The 17,237-nt window shown below is 36.2% G+C and overlaps 1 protein-coding gene across 1 annotated transcript; it reads left to right on the top strand.

The window, feature by feature from the left end:
* The first annotated feature begins 3,004 nt into the window (after window positions 1-3,004).
* Window positions 3,005-15,308, top strand: LOC106358950. Its single transcript, XM_048766198.1, has 2 exons — window positions 3,005-11,081; window positions 11,159-15,308. The coding sequence occupies exon 1, from the start codon at window positions 4,723-4,725 to the stop codon at window positions 6,937-6,939; it is 2,217 nt and encodes a 738-aa protein (XP_048622155.1). The 5' UTR covers window positions 3,005-4,722; the 3' UTR covers window positions 6,940-11,081; window positions 11,159-15,308.
* Window positions 15,309-17,237: the final 1,929 nt, after the last annotated feature.

Raw genomic sequence — 17,237 nt, 5'->3', positions numbered from 1 at the left:
GCTAAGATATGAAGGACTCCCAAAGAGAGTCTGAAAGGGAAGAATCCTGAAACCCACTTGGTCTATAAAGATGGTGAAAATAATTTCGAACATGATCAAGATGATCTTATGGAATATGAGACTTATTATTGCTTAAAAGAATCAAGTTGATAATCTGATTTCGACATCAAACTTGTGTGATTGCTTTGCTTGTATGCTTTCTTTGATTTTTATCTCTTTGAATTTATTTCTATTACATTGTTTGCTTAGATTAAATGAATGAATGATTTTTCTATATGAGTACACTGAAAAACGCCAAAATAAGTATTAAAACAGGTATCGCCAATCTGAAAGAAGACTATGGCTAGACTAATATATTATTGCCTAAGGGTATGCATCTAGAAAGCAGTGATGCTTTATATTCACCCAGCTCTAAGAGCAAGAGCAGCCTATTAAGTTTCAAAGATATAAGACTGAATGGTTTCCATATTGAAACAATGGGCGAAGGAAACAAAGAGTTCCTTCAGATATATGTATAAAATCGCCCAAGGCCATAATAAGTCATAAAGACTATACATGCATTCTCTACTGACCTAGACTATGCATAGATCAGTATGATAGAGACTAAAAGTCTGCGAAAATATACACTTTATGGATTGGCCATCCCGGTCCAAACATGATACAAAAATTGATATTCAAAAGGCACACATTAAAAGATAAGAAGAGTTATCCCAAAGAATCTCACGTGTGTAGCATGTACACAAGGGAAAATCATTAGGCCATCACCAGTAAAACGGCTACGAGCCCCTTTTTCATAATAAAGACTATATGTCTAGATAATACTGGTGAATACATGTCTCAAGCGTTTAAATGATTATGGTATGTCCATGGAGGTAAGTGTGGATAAATCTGTGATACATGTTCATACCAAGAACGGCTTGGTCGAAATCTTTTAAAACGCAAATAGCTGATTGATAGACCATAACTTATGAGGTCCAAACTCTCATTCACAGCTTGGGCCACACGAAATTTACATGCACCTAAGTTAATACGCATCAGACCATTTAGTGAGCATAGATATCCCCTATCACAATTATTAACGGGTGAAGAGCCATACATACCCCATCATAAGATATTTGGATGTGTTGTCTATATACTAATTGCTCCACCACAGAGAACTAAGATGGGACCTCAAAAGGAGGATGGGAATATATGTTGGATATGATTCTCCAACAATAATAAAGTATTTTGAGCCAACTATGGGTGATTATATTTGAGGCCAGGTACACAGATTATTTTAAGACCAGAGGAGAAAAATAATAAAGCTGGTAAAAGAATGGTAAAAGAAATAGAATGGAATCAACCATCAATGTCTTGGCAAGATTCTCGGACTAAAGAATGTGAAATAGACGTCCAAAGATTATACATTTACAAATCTAGCTAATCAAATGCCAGACACATTTGCTGACCCGAAAAAGAATGACTAAGTCATATATAAACCAGCTTGTAATGCACCAACGAATTTGATGTCCAAGAAGAGACACAGTCAAGTTTCTACAGAGTCTAGACAACGTATGAAACGTGGTAGACCAATAGGTTCCAAAAGATAAGAATCCTCGGAAACAAAAGAAATGTGCAGAGAATGATAATCAAAATCCAAATCCGAGGTTACTAAGAAAACAATCCCAGACATGGAGATAAGGCCGGCCGGCTCTAAGGTACAGGTACCAAACAATGTAGCTTGGGACGCCAAGCTGCAAAGTATTAAAGGTCCTGATAATAATGAATCTTAATCGATTATATCATGTCTGGAACATAATGGAACCAATAAGAAATGTCGACATAAGATTATTTATTTGCATACAAGGTAGCACTTGAATTTATGAATATAAGCGAGGATCATGAACCCACGTCAATATAAGAGTGCGCACTCGTAGAACAAATTGGATTGAATGGAAACATGAGGTTAAATAGTTTAAAGAAGAAAGACATATTTGGCCATATGATTAAGACGACATATGATGTTAAAAACAGTGGATAGAAATCGTGAGATATAAAGCTGATGTTGCACAAGGATTCTCACAAAGACCAGTAATAGATTATGAGGAGCCATACTCCCATGTGGTGGATGCAACTACTTTTAGATTTCTCATAAGTCTGGCTATATAAGAGAGAAAATTAGACTTGCAGCAAATTGATGTAGTGACTGCATATTTATATGGTCCACTGGATAATGAAAGTACTAGAGGGTATTGAGCTGAAAGAACAACAAGTTCTCGAGAACAATATTGATAATCATCAAAGTATATGATCTGAATATCCTAGGAACATCTGGATACAATTTCTCAAACAGTTGAATATCTCAAGAAAGAGTTTGAGATGAAAGATCTTGGAAAACAAAGTTTTGTTTGAGATTACAGCTGGAGTACATTAACAATGAAATCCTTGTGCATCAAATAGTATATACAAAAAAGGGTACTCAAGAGATTTTATATGGACCCATCTCACTCATTATCTAGTACATGGGCGTGAGATCACTTGTTTTGGACACTGATCCATTCAGTCCAAAGGTGGACGATAAAGAAGTCCATTTAGTCCTGAGATGGACGATGCAGAAGTCTTGTTTTAAATACTGATTTGTTTGGTCCATAAGAAGGACGATGAAGAAGCCTTTGATTTTGGTTTATTTTATACTAACCAGCCCAAAGAGGGGTTATTTGGTTTTGTTGATTTTTTTTTCAGACAGGTTATGTTTTACACATGGTGGTACACGCATATCACAACAACATCATCCAAGATTTTGTGTGTGTATGTTCGATCAGATTGTGGCATGGCCGATGGTAAAGAAGAACCAACTATCATGTTCGAGGACGAAGCATATTCTGCCCAAGATCTTCATCACCCACGGATTGCAGAAAATTGAAGAGGTCCAAGGGACCTTCAGTAATGTCCAAATCAGGGGGAGTAATGTGTGTTGTACTCTTTTTCCTTCACCATGGTTTTGTCCCAATTGGGTTTTCCTGGTCAGGTTTTAATGAGGCAACATTAAAGCACATTACAAGCTCTAAATGGTTATGGCATCCAAGCAGGAGTGTTATGAACCAGATTGTGGATGGTTCATAACCAAGAGATTATACCATCAGCGGTCCAAGAAAGAAAGAGTCAGCCAGCTTTTACTTTTCCTTATGTCTTTATGTTTTCATTTTTCTTAGTTGGATTATGATTATCATTCTTTCCATTTATCTTTGACGGTGTAATCTCCTATATAAGGAACCTTTATGTTATGAATAAATATAGACTTTTCCATTACTTTCACAACAATATTTTATTTATGTCAGTAAAATTAGATGACGTTGACGTGGTGATTGTAGTATGATTTTGCTAAAACATTAAATAAGATGTATGATATTAAACGTACGGCAATACTCTGGATATTTTAATCAGTTTCCCACTAACTGTCATAGCTTTCTTGTCAATGATTTTTTTTAAATGTCTTGCTCGAACCTCAAACAAACACTCGTGTTGTAAGCTCCTTCACAACCAAGACTGGTTACAAAAAAAAAACAAAAAAAGTTAGAGAGTTTATTTGTGTAATAGCCATATTTTGAAGATGAATTAGGTGAATGACAATGAATTTGACATAATTGAATATTAGGTATTCAGGTCATAAATCATCCGGTTTTACGCTTTTACGTAACATGTTTCGGTTGTAAGTAAGAGAATAGGTGATGTTGTTCTTTGTGGTGCAGATCAAACCAAAACTATTATATATGAACGAAGAGGAAATAGCCTATCAAAGAACGTTTTTTACCGTAGACAGTGAAACGAATGATGTAAAATATGAACATGTTTGGAATAAATGGTTTACTCCATTTACCAACCCTGTAAATCCATCTGCAGAGAACAAACATTGAAGAAAGTGAAATAATAAAAGGCTTAAATGTTTTATTCCATATCAAATAAATAGTATAAGACACCATCACTATCTCAACCTCTGAAATCTAAATACTAAATCTTATAACAATCCATTCAAACCCCTAAATACTAAATCCTACACTACAAGAAAGCACGCCTGTTGCAAGGGAAATTTGCGAGGGGAAACTTTCCTCGCAAATTCGCAACGGAGCCGCAAGGGCATTGCGACGAAAATAATTTTCCTCGCAAAACGCTCGCAAATTTGCATCAAAATAGTTTCCTCGCAAAATTGCAACCAATTTGCGAGACTTTTCCGCAAACTCACGCAAACCCGTCGCAAATTTGCGATAGAAGCTATCGTCGCAAGTCCGTTACAAATTTGCAAGGAATTTGCGTGAGAATTGCAATACCATATATGTTCGTTGCAATTCCGTCGTAAAAAAACAGATAGGTTGGTGAACACATTTTTTGTTTCGTGTAACTAATCTCGAAAAAAAAATGTATAAGTTGGTGATACACGTTTTTTCTAAGTGTAACTAATATTTGCAAGGGACAAATCTCTCTCGCTAATCCCTTGCAAAGGGGAAAGGCATTGCAATTCCGTTGCAATTTCCGTCGCAACTCCCTTGCAAGTGTCTTGCAAATATTTTTCAGATGTCTATATATAGCATCTGTGAGAAGTGAGCGACCATTGGAAAAAAAAAACGAAAGAAAAAAGAAAAAAACGAAAGAAAAAAGAAAAAAACGAAAGAAAAAAGAAAAAAAAGTTGAGATAAATATATTTGCCGTGTGTTGTGAGTAAGAAAAAAATAAAAAGTTGAGAGAAAAATGGCGTCCGGACATGAAATATACGCGCTACGGGCATGGATGTACAATCATAAGGATCCGGAGACTGGTGAAGTAACGAAAGAGTATCGTGCTGGACTACGAGGATTTTTACAACAGGCAACTAATCAACCATTCGCAAGGGAGCATGGTAAAATCTTTTGTCCCTGTAGAAAATGCAAGAACGAGCCATATTTAGAAATAGATACTGTGAAGAGGCATTTATATAATAGAGGATTTAGACCAAATTACTACATATGGTTTTTGCATGGGGAAGGTGCATCAAGTAGTAGTACGGGTCAGGGATTTGAACTGCCAAATTATAATGCAGATTATGTTCCTCGTGAGCCAAATATGTTTGGAAATAATGCGGGTGATGGGTATGAGCAAAATATGTTTGGAAATAATGCGGGAGATGGGTATGAGCAAAATATGTTTGGAAACAATGCGGGGGATGGGTATGAGCAACAGGGAAATAGGTATCATGATATGGTTACAGATGCATTGCATGAAGCTGCTATTCCTGATAGTAGTAGGGAAGAACCTAACATAGACGCACAACGATTTTATAATATGTTAGACGCTGCCAATGAACCCATCTACGAAGGATGTAGAGAAGGGCTTTCTAGATTATCACTAGCATCTAGGATGATGACTATTAAAAGTGATCATAATCTAAATGAGAAGTGCATGGATTCGTGGGCTCAACTCATTAATGAGTATTTACCAGAAGGTAATCTTGCTGCTGATAATTTCTATGAAATTCAGAAGCTAGTTGCCGGTCTTGGTCTACCATCTGAAATGATTGATGTATGCACTGACAACTGCATGATTTACTGGAAAGATGATGAAAAACTGACGGAATGTCGATTTTGTCAAAAGCCAAGATATCAAGAAACCACAGGAAGGAATCCTGTGCCGTACAAACGTATGTGGTACTTACCCATCACAGATAGATTGAAGCATTTGTACCACTCAGAAAGGACAGCCGCGTCGATGAGATGGCATGCCCAACATTCGGTGAAAGATGGCGAGATTACACATCCCTCAGATGCGAAGGCATGGAAACACTTTCAAACCGTATATTCCGACTTTGCGAGTGAGTTTAGGAACGTTTATCTTGGCTTATGCACGGATGGATTTAGTCCATTTGGTATGTCTGGAAGACAATACTCTTTATGGCCTGTCATCTTGACGCCATACAACCTCCCTCCGGAGATGTGCATGCAAAGAGAATTTTTGTTCTTGAGTATTCTAGTGCCTGGTCCAAAACATCCAAAGCGAGCACTTGATGTTTTTTTGCAACCTTTGATCCATGAGCTGAAGATGTTGTGGCATCATGGCGTGCAGACATGGGATTACTCGCAGCAACAGAACTTTAATATGCGTGCAGTGCTTATGTGGACCATTAGTGACTTCCCCGCATATGGAATGTTATCGGGTTGGACCACACATGGAAGATTATCATGTCCATATTGTATGGATAGGACAGATGCTTTTCAGCTGAAAAATGGGAGGAAGTCATGTTGGTTTGATTGTCACCGTAGGTTTCTTCCGCCGCATCATACATATCGTAAGAACAAGAAATTGTTTAGGAAAAACAAGGTAGTGCATGTTCCTCCCCCAGTAATGCAACCAGGAGCATCTTTGTTAGAGCAGATTAATTATTACGGTGCTAAGGAGACATGTAAAGTTGGAGGAAATTGGCACACTCCACCTAACATGCCAGACGGGTATACGGCATCTCATAATTGGCATAAGAAGAGCATATTTTGGGAACTTCCATATTGGAAGGATCATCTCTTAAGGCACAACCTTGATGTGATGCACATAGAGAAGAATGTTTTTGAGAATATCATGAACACTCTTTTGGATGTGAAGGGAAAGAGTAAAGATAATTTGAAATCGAAGTTGGATTTGCCAGAGTTATGTGCAAGACCAGAGCTGCATGTGACAAGAGAAGGAAAATTACCAGTTCCGAATTTTAGATTGTCTGGGGTGGCGAAGCAAAAGTTGTTTGACTGGGTAAATTCTGATGTAAAGTTTCCAGATGGATATGTGTCAAAATTCTCAAGATGCATCGAGCAAGGAAAAAAATTTTCTGGTATGAAGAGTCACGACTGTCACGTTTTCATGCAGCGGCTCCTACCGTTCGCAATGACGGAGCTATTACCGAAACATGTTCATGAAGCAATATCCGGTAATAAAAGTGACTTTTAAAATTAAATATAAATTTATTGTCTTTGGTAATTGAAATAATATTTTTGTTTGATGATGAATTTGTAGGAGTTGGAGCATTTTTTAGGGATTTATGCACTCGGACATTGACTGAGGATGGAATCAAGTTGTTAGCCAAGAATATTCCGGTTTTGCTTTACAATCTGGAAAAAGTCTTCACTCCATCTTTTTTTGACGTAATGGAACATCTCATGATTCATCTACCTCTTGAAGCAGCTCTTGGGGGCCCTGTGCAATTCCGATGGATGTATGTATTTGAGAGATTCATGGGATATCTAAAAAAGTTTGCCAAAAATCTGGCCAAAGTCGAGGGTTCGATAGTTGCAGGAAGTTTGACGGTGGAAACTTCACACTTTACATCCTACTACTTTAGCCCAACCGTTAGAACGAAGAAGACCGCTCCTAGACGATACGACGACGGAGGAGTTGCGCCTTCATATCTTGTTACAGACGTTCCTGACATATTTTGTCAGATTGGAAGACTTGCTGGCAAAGTGAGAGAAGTTTGGTGGGAAGATCATGCACATGCTCATGCGGCTCACATTTATATTATGCGAAACATTGACTACTTGCAGGAATTTGAAAGGTATAGTACTCATACAAATTGAACATATATAAATTGTATTGATTACATATATGCCTAACAAATAACAATTCTTATATGCAGCATATTCAACTTACAAATTCGAGAACACTATCCTAATTTAGAAGAAAAGGATTATGAGCAGTTGAACGAACGAGATTATCCTGGGTGGTTAGAATACTATGTACGTACAATCTTTAGACTTTTAAAATTAAAATGACTTATTTTAATATTTATATATTTTGAGCAGGTGAAAAATGGATGTCATGACAAACCAATTCCGCGATGGTTGTATGAATTTGTTGACAAACCGGTTGCTAAGATCACTACTGCTCCAATGTACTTCACTCGTGGATACACTTTTCATACGTACACACACGGTTCGAAGAGATCAACCGCGAATTTTGGAATCCAACTCCAAGGTGAAACTGACTTCTACGGTGTATTGCAACAGATCATAGAAGTCACTTACCCGGGAAGCATCAACTTAAAATGCGTATTATTTAAGTGTGATTGGTATGATCCAACGAGTGGCCGAGGGGTCCGGAAAAATAACCTTGGGGTCATTGATGTCAATGCAAATAGACGTTATGCAAAATTCGAACCATATTGCCTTGCATCACAAGCAGATCAAGTATGTTTTCTTCCATATCCAAGGATTAGAGAAAGGCGTGAAAGGTGGTTATCAGTGATTAAAGTGAATCCGCGAGGGCGTATAATCGTCGGAGAAATTGCCGATGTCGCTATGCAGGCTGAAAGAGTTGCTGAAATGTCTGTCCCAACCGAATCGACTGAGAATATTTTACACATCGATCCAGATAACCAAGAAACAGAAGTCATTGTTGATGATTCCACCGAAGGGTCTGTTTCAGAAGAAGACGAGTTTGATGCTGAAACTGACGAAGATGACATCACAAATGATGAGGCTGAAAATAGAGACAATGAAAATGTATCTGAAAATGAATCTGATTAGTCAAAATTTCACATTTATGCTCTATTGTCTTGTATTTGAATTTTTTTTTAAAAAAAAATATAACAAGATGCGATGGAATTGCGACGAAATTGCGACGGAATTGCAAGATTTCCTCACAACTCCCTCTCAAATTTGCGACGGATTTGCATGGTCATCCTCGCAATTCCGTCGCAACTCTTCGAACCACTAGCCAAAACCCTAAACGAATCCCTAAAACACAGCCGTTGCAATTCGCTCGCAAATTTGCAAGGGATTTGCAAGGGATTGGCGTCGAATATTTGGTTAATATATAAAGACAGTTAACCTTTCTGCTCCATTACTCTCTGCCGTCAAAGAAAAAAAAATTCTAAATCGTCCCTCCTCTCTGCGTATCCTCCCCGGTCTCTCTCTCCCCGCAGCCTGACGTCTCCTGTCAAGTCTCGCCGGACTCTCCCGCCTCTCCTCTCCGCCGTATCTCTCTCTCTGTGCCTCTCCTTTCGCAGCCCACGCCTCAGTCTCGCCGGACTCTCCCGCCTCTCCTCTCCGCCGTATCTCTCTCTCTGTGCCTCTCCTTTCGCAGCCCTCGCCTCAGTCTCGCCGGACTCTCCCGCCTCTCCTCTCCGCCGTATCTCTCTCTCTGTGCCTCTCCTTTCGCAGTCCACGCCTCAGTCTTGCCGGAGTCTCCCCCTCTCCTCACCACCGTATCTCTCTCTCTGTGCCTCTCCTTTCGCAGCCCACGCCTCAGTCTTGCCGGAGTCTCCCCCTCTCCTCACCGCCGTGTCTCTCTCTCTGTGCCTCTCCTCTCCGATGTCTCAGTCTCGCCGGATTTCATTCTCTCCACTCTCTCCTCGCCGATCCACTTCGATCTAGGTCTCCTTGTCGGATCTCCTTCTCTCAACCCGTCTCTCGCCGGATCTCTCTCCTCACGGTCGTCCTCATCCGCCGTCATACTCGCCGGACTTCCACCGTCATTATCTCGAACCGGCTCTGTCCCTTTTGAAAGGTTACAAATTTTGGTCTATATTTAAGTTTAATTATCAGTTTAGGTTATCGATTAGTGATGATTCTGTGTTTGGTTAGGGTTTTAACTAAGGTTTGGTTAATTTCTTGGCAGATGTCAGGAAATGATTCTCTGTCCCTTTTGAAAGGTTACAAATTTTGGTCTATGTTTAAGTTTAATTATCAGTTTAGGTTTTGATTATCAGTTTAGGTTATCGATTTGTGATGATTCTGTGTTTGGATAGGGTTTTAACTATTTAGGTTTGGTTAATTTCTTGGCAGATGTCAGGAAATGATTATAGCCGCTATCTATCTACTGGTGGTAAGAAGACTTCTGGTGGTAAGAAGACTTCTGGTAGTACGAAAAGTTCATCCCGTCATACCAATCCGGGTAGTTCTTCTAGTTCCCAGATGGCCGAGAGTTTGGCTGTTCCTAATAGCCAGACGCAAGCTTCCCCTCCAGCTCCCGCCCCAGCTCCTGCAGCTCCCGCCCCAGCTCCTGCAGCTCCCGCCCCAGCTGCAGCTGCAGCTGCTCCCGCCCCAGACCCGGCGGCAGATTTAGCGGCAATCAATATGATTTTGGCTAGTCCTGGACATGATCGTCTTCCTCACCTCCATCCAGATCGCCCTCCAAATACGCTTTGGTAAGTTTTTTAATTTTAATTCATTGTAACCATTTATAATATTTTCATATTCTTATAATTTAGTTCTCTCAATTGCCTTGAATTTCCTGTGATAGGTTTGATGACGATGTAAGCGTTGCTGCATCGGTCTGTCAAATCTTTGAAAGAGATTTCAAAGAACCGCATGCTAATTGGAAGCAAACCCCCGGGGATGTTGTGAGACGTTGGTTTGAATCCTTTGCGGTAATTCATTTAGTTTTCTTGAATTTTAAAATTTGTAAAAAATTAATTTTATGTTCATGAATGTCTATTAATTTGCCTTTTTGTTGTGTCAGTAAATGTATATTGGGATTCCGGTATAACATCCCTCGTTCGCAACTCTTTCGAGGCTAAATTGAAACTCCAGTTGACTCGCCAAGTTAGTCGGTGGAAGAGTAACTGGCGGAAAAAAGGCGATGCAGCTATGCCTTTGTGGTTTGACCCAAATGTTTGGGCTGGTCTTGTTGCTTATTGGTTAGATCCAGAATCTGAAGTCCGGAGTTGTAACAGTCGGGCAGCTCGTTACTCTGACCCTGATGGACATGGACCGTCTAAGCATCGTTCAGGTCAGACTTCCTTCAGGGCCCGTGCACAAGTGATTGTAAGTTCTTGTTTTTCTTTTCTTAGTTAATTTAAGTTGTGTTCTGAAATTGCCTATTTTATCTAAGTTGTGATCTCATTTTAAGGTTTAACTTGATCTTTTAAATTGTAGGCTGAGCAAACTAGATGTTCTATTCCAGACTTGCTTGGGGTTCTCGAGATCACTAAACGAAACCCGGATGGTTCTTTTGTTGATGGCAAATCTGAGCAGCTCTACAACAATGTGACATCTAAATTTCAGGAATTATCTCAGGCTGCTAGTGATGATCCCGAGAGCACTGGTTCTAGTGGCCTCTCTCCAATGGAAAAGAACAAGATCTATTGTGAGGTAATTTATTACTGCTTTCAATCTCAAATTTTTAAAAGTCTTCTTTGATATTGATCCTTCTTTGATTTTTTATGCAGTTCGCTCCCCGCAAAAAGGGACGACTGTATGGAGTGGGTTCTCTAAATACATCTTTACGATCTGTTCCTGCTTCGTTTCCTTCTAGCAGTACTAGAGACCAATCTTTGGAGAAGATCATCTATGACCAAGCTCAAAAGATTGAGAGCCAGGGAAATGAAATTTCGAAGCTGTACAAGATCGTTCGTCATCTTGCTAGCAAAGACTCTACCGTGGCCGACATTCTCCAGTCTGAAGACGTGCCTTCTGCTTCTGGTGATGATGATGAATCTGATGCTATTTAGTTTGTTTTCTATCACTTTCTAATGACTTGAAACTTTTTTGTATGTGTTTGTGTAATGACTCTTGAATTTCTTTCTATTTTAGTAATATTTTCGCTAACTATTTAAATCTCTTCAGAATTTTATAAATGTATAATAATTTATAAAATTTCAAATTCTGCAGGAAAAAAATTAATTAATCGCAATTGACTTGCAAATTTGCGACGGAACAAGCCTCGCAATTTTGCGACGGAATAAAACCCTTGCAAAATTGCGACGAAACTGTTAATTGCAAAATTGCGAGGAACAACTAAACCGTCGCAAATTTTTGCGAGGAAATCAGTTCCGTCGCAAATTTGCGAGGAATATCATTCCGTCGCAAATTTGCAAGGAATTTATTTCCGTCGCAAATTTGCGAGCGTTTTGCGAGTGATTTTCATTTGCGACGAGCGATTTGCGAGGGAACGTGGTTTCTCGCAAAACCCTCGTAATAAGCGATTTGCAACGGAATTGCGATGCAGTTTTCCCTTGCAACTGGCGTGTTTTCTTGTAGTGCTAATATAAACCATAAAGCCAAATATAAAATCTAAATCCAAATAGAATGGAACAAAATAAATAACATAGTACATATTGGTGAAATTATGAAATATCTATGATTGCATTGAAGAAGTTCATGCTGGCATCAGCCCTTATCTTCTAAATATTAAACCCTATACTCTAATCACTAAACCATAACCCAAATATAAACCTTAAATCTAAATATCAAAATCTAAAAAATAAACTTACGACGAAATAACCCAATACGAAGAATAAACTAAACCCTATCAACTAATCACTAAACTCGACACGGAAATATAAACCCTAATCCAATGTCAACTCCAATTTTTCATAAATTAAATCCAAATTTCGAAATGCCAGTAAAATGCATTACCATTATGAGGCATATAAAATAGAAAATGTAAAAATATAGTTGCAATCTAAGGATCATCTTAACATATTTCTCAAATGTTGATATGGATATACCTTCATGGAAGGTGGTAATGCTTGCCCCAATGTCAACCCCAAACGTACATAAACTAAACCCTATCAACTAATCACTAAACCTTATACGGAAATAAAAACTCTACTCCAATGTCAATCCTAATCTTTCATAAACTAAACCCTAGCCACTAATCCCTAAACCTACATGGAAATATAAACCCTAATCTAATGTCAACCCCACTTTCATAAACTAAACCCAAATTTTGAAATGCAAGTAACATGTATTTTCATTCTACATGAGCATATTGAATAGAAAAGGTGAAAATGTAATTGCAATCTAAACATCATCTTAACATATTTTTCAAATGTTGATATGGCTATGCCTTAATGGAAGGTGGTAATGTTTTCCCCAATGTCAATTCCAGTCGTACATAAACTAAACCCTATCAACTAACCACAGAAATATAAACCATAATCCAATGTCAACCCCAATCTTTCATAAACTAAACCCAAACCACTAATCACTAAACCCTACATCGAAATATAAACCTTAATCCAATGTGAACCCCAATCTTTCATAAACTAAACCTAAATTTTGAAATGCAAGTAACATGCATTTTCATTCTACATGATCATATAGAATATAAAAGGTAACAAACGATATACCACGATACATATATATTGTTCAAGTTTTGAAGTGTATATGATTACAGAGAATGAGGTACTGCTTACACCAAATTTAGATTGATTGTAGCGAAAAGAAATGAAGATTGACAGAATTAGAGAAAAGAGGTAGAATAGACAACATCGTATGAATATCATTCCCATTCAACATCACATTGTATTCTTTTTTATTTGATGTCATAATAAATTCTATTCCATTTACATTCAATATATTATTTCTCTTTACAAAATCATATACAGACTACTATAAAACACATCTATACACCAATACAAAACTCATATCAATATAACATGAAACAACAACGAACAAGATTGAACCCTCTCTTTCAAGCATCGAATGAAATATAACTTACTAAATAGTACATTATATATTAATAAACATGGTAAATAAGAGAAGAGACAAATTTGAAAGAAAGACAGTCTATTCCATTTCATAAAATAATATTGAAATACTATTACCCTTCCAACTCATCCATGACAAACCCGAAGAACTAAATGAAAATGAAGACACAAGTTAGTTTACAAGTTGGAAGGAAATGACAGCATATGAGATAGGCTACTAGTATATGAATTATTATATGCTTAGGTTAAATGTTTAGTTGTGTCAATCCAAAATAACTTATGCGAGTAAAAAATTAACATATGCAATTAGAATTGCACCATCTGATATAATATATAATTTATATATATGGAACATAACATATGGTCAAATGGAATGGAAATCGAATAGTATATTAGTTCTGATATGATTCTTCAGAAATAGCAGAGGAATGGAATGACACGTAACCAGTCTCTAAAACTAAGATTTTTCATTTCAAATAGCACAGGAAAACTCCGATCATATGGCCCTAATTTTGCTACGAGAACGATGGTATGCAACAAGAATGATGGTACAGAGTTAGTAATTATAGGACCCTAATTCCGGAGAAGATCCCTAAATCAAATGACATAAGAAAAGGTGAAATGAGTCTAAGAAAACACAGACAATTTACCGTAGTTCCAAAGATCGGAGATGAATCGAGTTGGTGAAATTGGAGAGGAGGGTCTGTTACTAACCGCCGCTGCAAATTTAACGCCGTCCAAGGTCGAAGGACGTCACAAGCAGATAAAATAACACAACTGGAATGGCAGTAAGAAGAAGATAGCAAAGCTTTCGAAATCAGGCAGAGGCAACAGTGTGGAGCAAATCGGTGCTGGAGACTTATCGCTTCTAGAAAGTTACCTAGGGAAGTAAAAAGGGGAAGATGTGAAGTCGAGTAAACCACGATTTACTTTTGTGGGATTAATAATTAATTTTTTTCTCTTATCTTTTTTGCAGGCTGCGCCGGTTGAGTGAAGGGGTATTACAGTATTAATATGTATATGTAACGGCGTGTATAGGAATGTTAGGGAAAATGGCTAGTGGGTGAATTAGACTTTTTTCATGGTTATAGGGCCCAATTTTCCAAAAAGTTAAGGTGATTACCATACGTAAAGGGGCAGACGTAAGTTGCCCTGACTAAAATTTATTTTCCTTTAGGTAATCTCTTCAAAATTTTCATGGGAAATTGAATCCAATAACACTAAAAAAAAAAAAATCATTAACTAATTAAAATCACCCTCTCTCTCTTCTTTTCTTTTTCTATCTCTCTCTACTCTCTTTCCTAAAAACTAATTTTGCTTTTTTTTTGGTTATTTGACAAATAACCCCAATTTTGATTTCCTTTATGTAAGCAGCTTTAACTCTATGAATATGCCCCCATCTAACTTGAAATTTATAATAGTGCCTCTGATTGAAAGTGTGTTTAGATCCGCCCCGGCTGATATGTTGAAAGATGAAAACTAGTACTACCCATAAATTTTGGTAATATCAATTCTTGACAAATAAATAAAAAATTGTATTCTATCATTTTTGAAACTATACATAGAGATGAGAAGCTAGAGTCTAAAATTGGGTGAGCAAAGTGGAGGAATGGTCTCAAGAAAAACTAGAATTTGGTCGTGCTCCTGCGCATGTTTGACTTAACTTGTGTTCAACGTAAACTCATAAACCGCTGGTTTTATAAAAAAAATCTATGTACATTTCTATGTTTTGTAATTTACATATAGAGTAGAATATATTATTTAAGAATATAGATGTTTGTTAATAATTTTTTTATTTGTACATAATATTATATTAATTTTTTTATAACTTGATGCAATTTGATGTAATTATACTATTCATATATTAATCTGTTGTGTTTTTTGTTAATTTATTTTAAAATGAACAACATACTAAAATTTTAGTTTTTGCATTAATTTTCTATGAATTATTATTAATATTATGATATTTTTTCTTAAAAATTGAACTCTCGAATTTTTTATATTTGACTAAACTAAATAGGATAATACTATATTTAAAAATTGTTTTATATAGTATATATTTCAGTTTGTGTTTTTATTTTCACCACAAAGAAACAACAACCATTGTAATTAATTAATTTAAATTGATTTTAAGTGTAGTGGCAGAATCTGTAAATAAAAAGAAATACAAAAAAGAAGTACTTAATTTATTATAAATGCAATGGCTAAATGTTTAAGTAAAAGAAAATACTTAATCTCATATCCATGTTTCCAAACAATTCTCATTTATCATATTATCTATGTTTCCAAACAGTACCAAAATGTACTTTTAATAATATAAACTAGAGATTGATCCGCGCATCCGCGCGGATATTGATTCTTACTTTTTTATACATTGATATTTGTTTTCCATAATTAGTGTTATATATTTTAGATGAGTCGTAATATAACTAACTGTATTCAAAAGACCTTGACCGAATAAGGCAATATGGTTATTTTTGGTACAAATACATTTGTTATTTAGATATATTTAGGTTCCTATACATCAGAATCGAACTCATCCAGACTCAGAAGGACCCAACTCAAAACCTACACATAAATTTATAATATTCAAGCGGGGCCTAGTTTCAAAAAAAAAAAAGATACCCGTAAACAACAATTCGTACCTCAATGGATAGTCAATGTTCATACCTAACTGGTTTTATAAACTAATAAAAAAGATTCGTTCTATGTGTTTGGTTAAATTAAGTAAAATATAAAGAGTTTTTCTATTTAGTAAAATAATTAAATAGAGTGAAAATTAAGTGACAATATATATAATGCAACATGTCTTTGAATTATGTTTTTGGCTACGTAATTTTTCACCGATTGAAACTAATTTTTTAAAATTTTTTTAATAAAACAAACTAAACCGAACGTTTAACCATATGCAAAATCCAGTTATTTTACATTTTTGATTTAATAATTGGCACATAATTAATGATGATTAACTAATAAAAAAAGTCTGCACTATTTTTACTATGGAATATACTTAATAATTTGATGTATTGTTAAGATAATATAATTAATAAAATTGTTAAACCTAGTTAAATATGGAAAGACAATCAATGTAATTATATTAATAAAATTACTAAAAAAACATTATATTTTTTTTATACTGTTATCCATATTTCTAAACAATTCTCATTTATACTTTTATCCATGTTTCCTAACAGTACCGATACTTTAATTTTAATAATATAGATTGACATACTTTGTAATACTACTAGTTTTATATTATTACCCGAAAACATTGTAAACAAGTTAATACTTTTCATCTCAAGTATTCGATATTTTATTGTATTACTAGCATGATTATTTTTATGGTCATTTAAGATTTTTAGGTGATTCTCTTATTTGACACGTTTTTTTCAAAAGTAATGGAGCTAGTATTTTATTAATATAATTACTAAATAAATAGTGACTTTTTAAAAATAAATATTAACCATGTTTCTGTTTTTTTTGTAGGAACTAATTATTGTTACAACCAGAATCTCCTTAAAGTAATTGTGTTGTTGCTTGAGAGTGAAGGTTTGGATCCATAATGTGACAGAATACTAATGAGAATTGACCGAGGTCGAGGATGGCGCCATACAATGCAACTGATAAATGGCCACGATCAAGAATGCTACGAAACTCTACGAATTCATCAAGACACTTTTTGACTGTTATGTGATAGGTTGAGGAATGATTATGGACTACGAGAATCTCGAGAGTGTGGTCTAGAAGAGGCTGTTGCAATGTTTCTTGAAACTGTTGCGCATGATGAAGTCCAACGAACAATCGCAGCACATTA

This window comes from Brassica napus, chromosome C8 (genome assembly GCF_020379485.1).
Source record: "Brassica napus cultivar Da-Ae chromosome C8, Da-Ae, whole genome shotgun sequence".
NCBI lineage: Eukaryota > Viridiplantae > Streptophyta > Magnoliopsida > Brassicales > Brassicaceae > Brassica > Brassica napus.
Note: the sequence above shows the minus strand (reverse complement) of the source record. Positions and strands in the feature narration are given on the sequence as shown.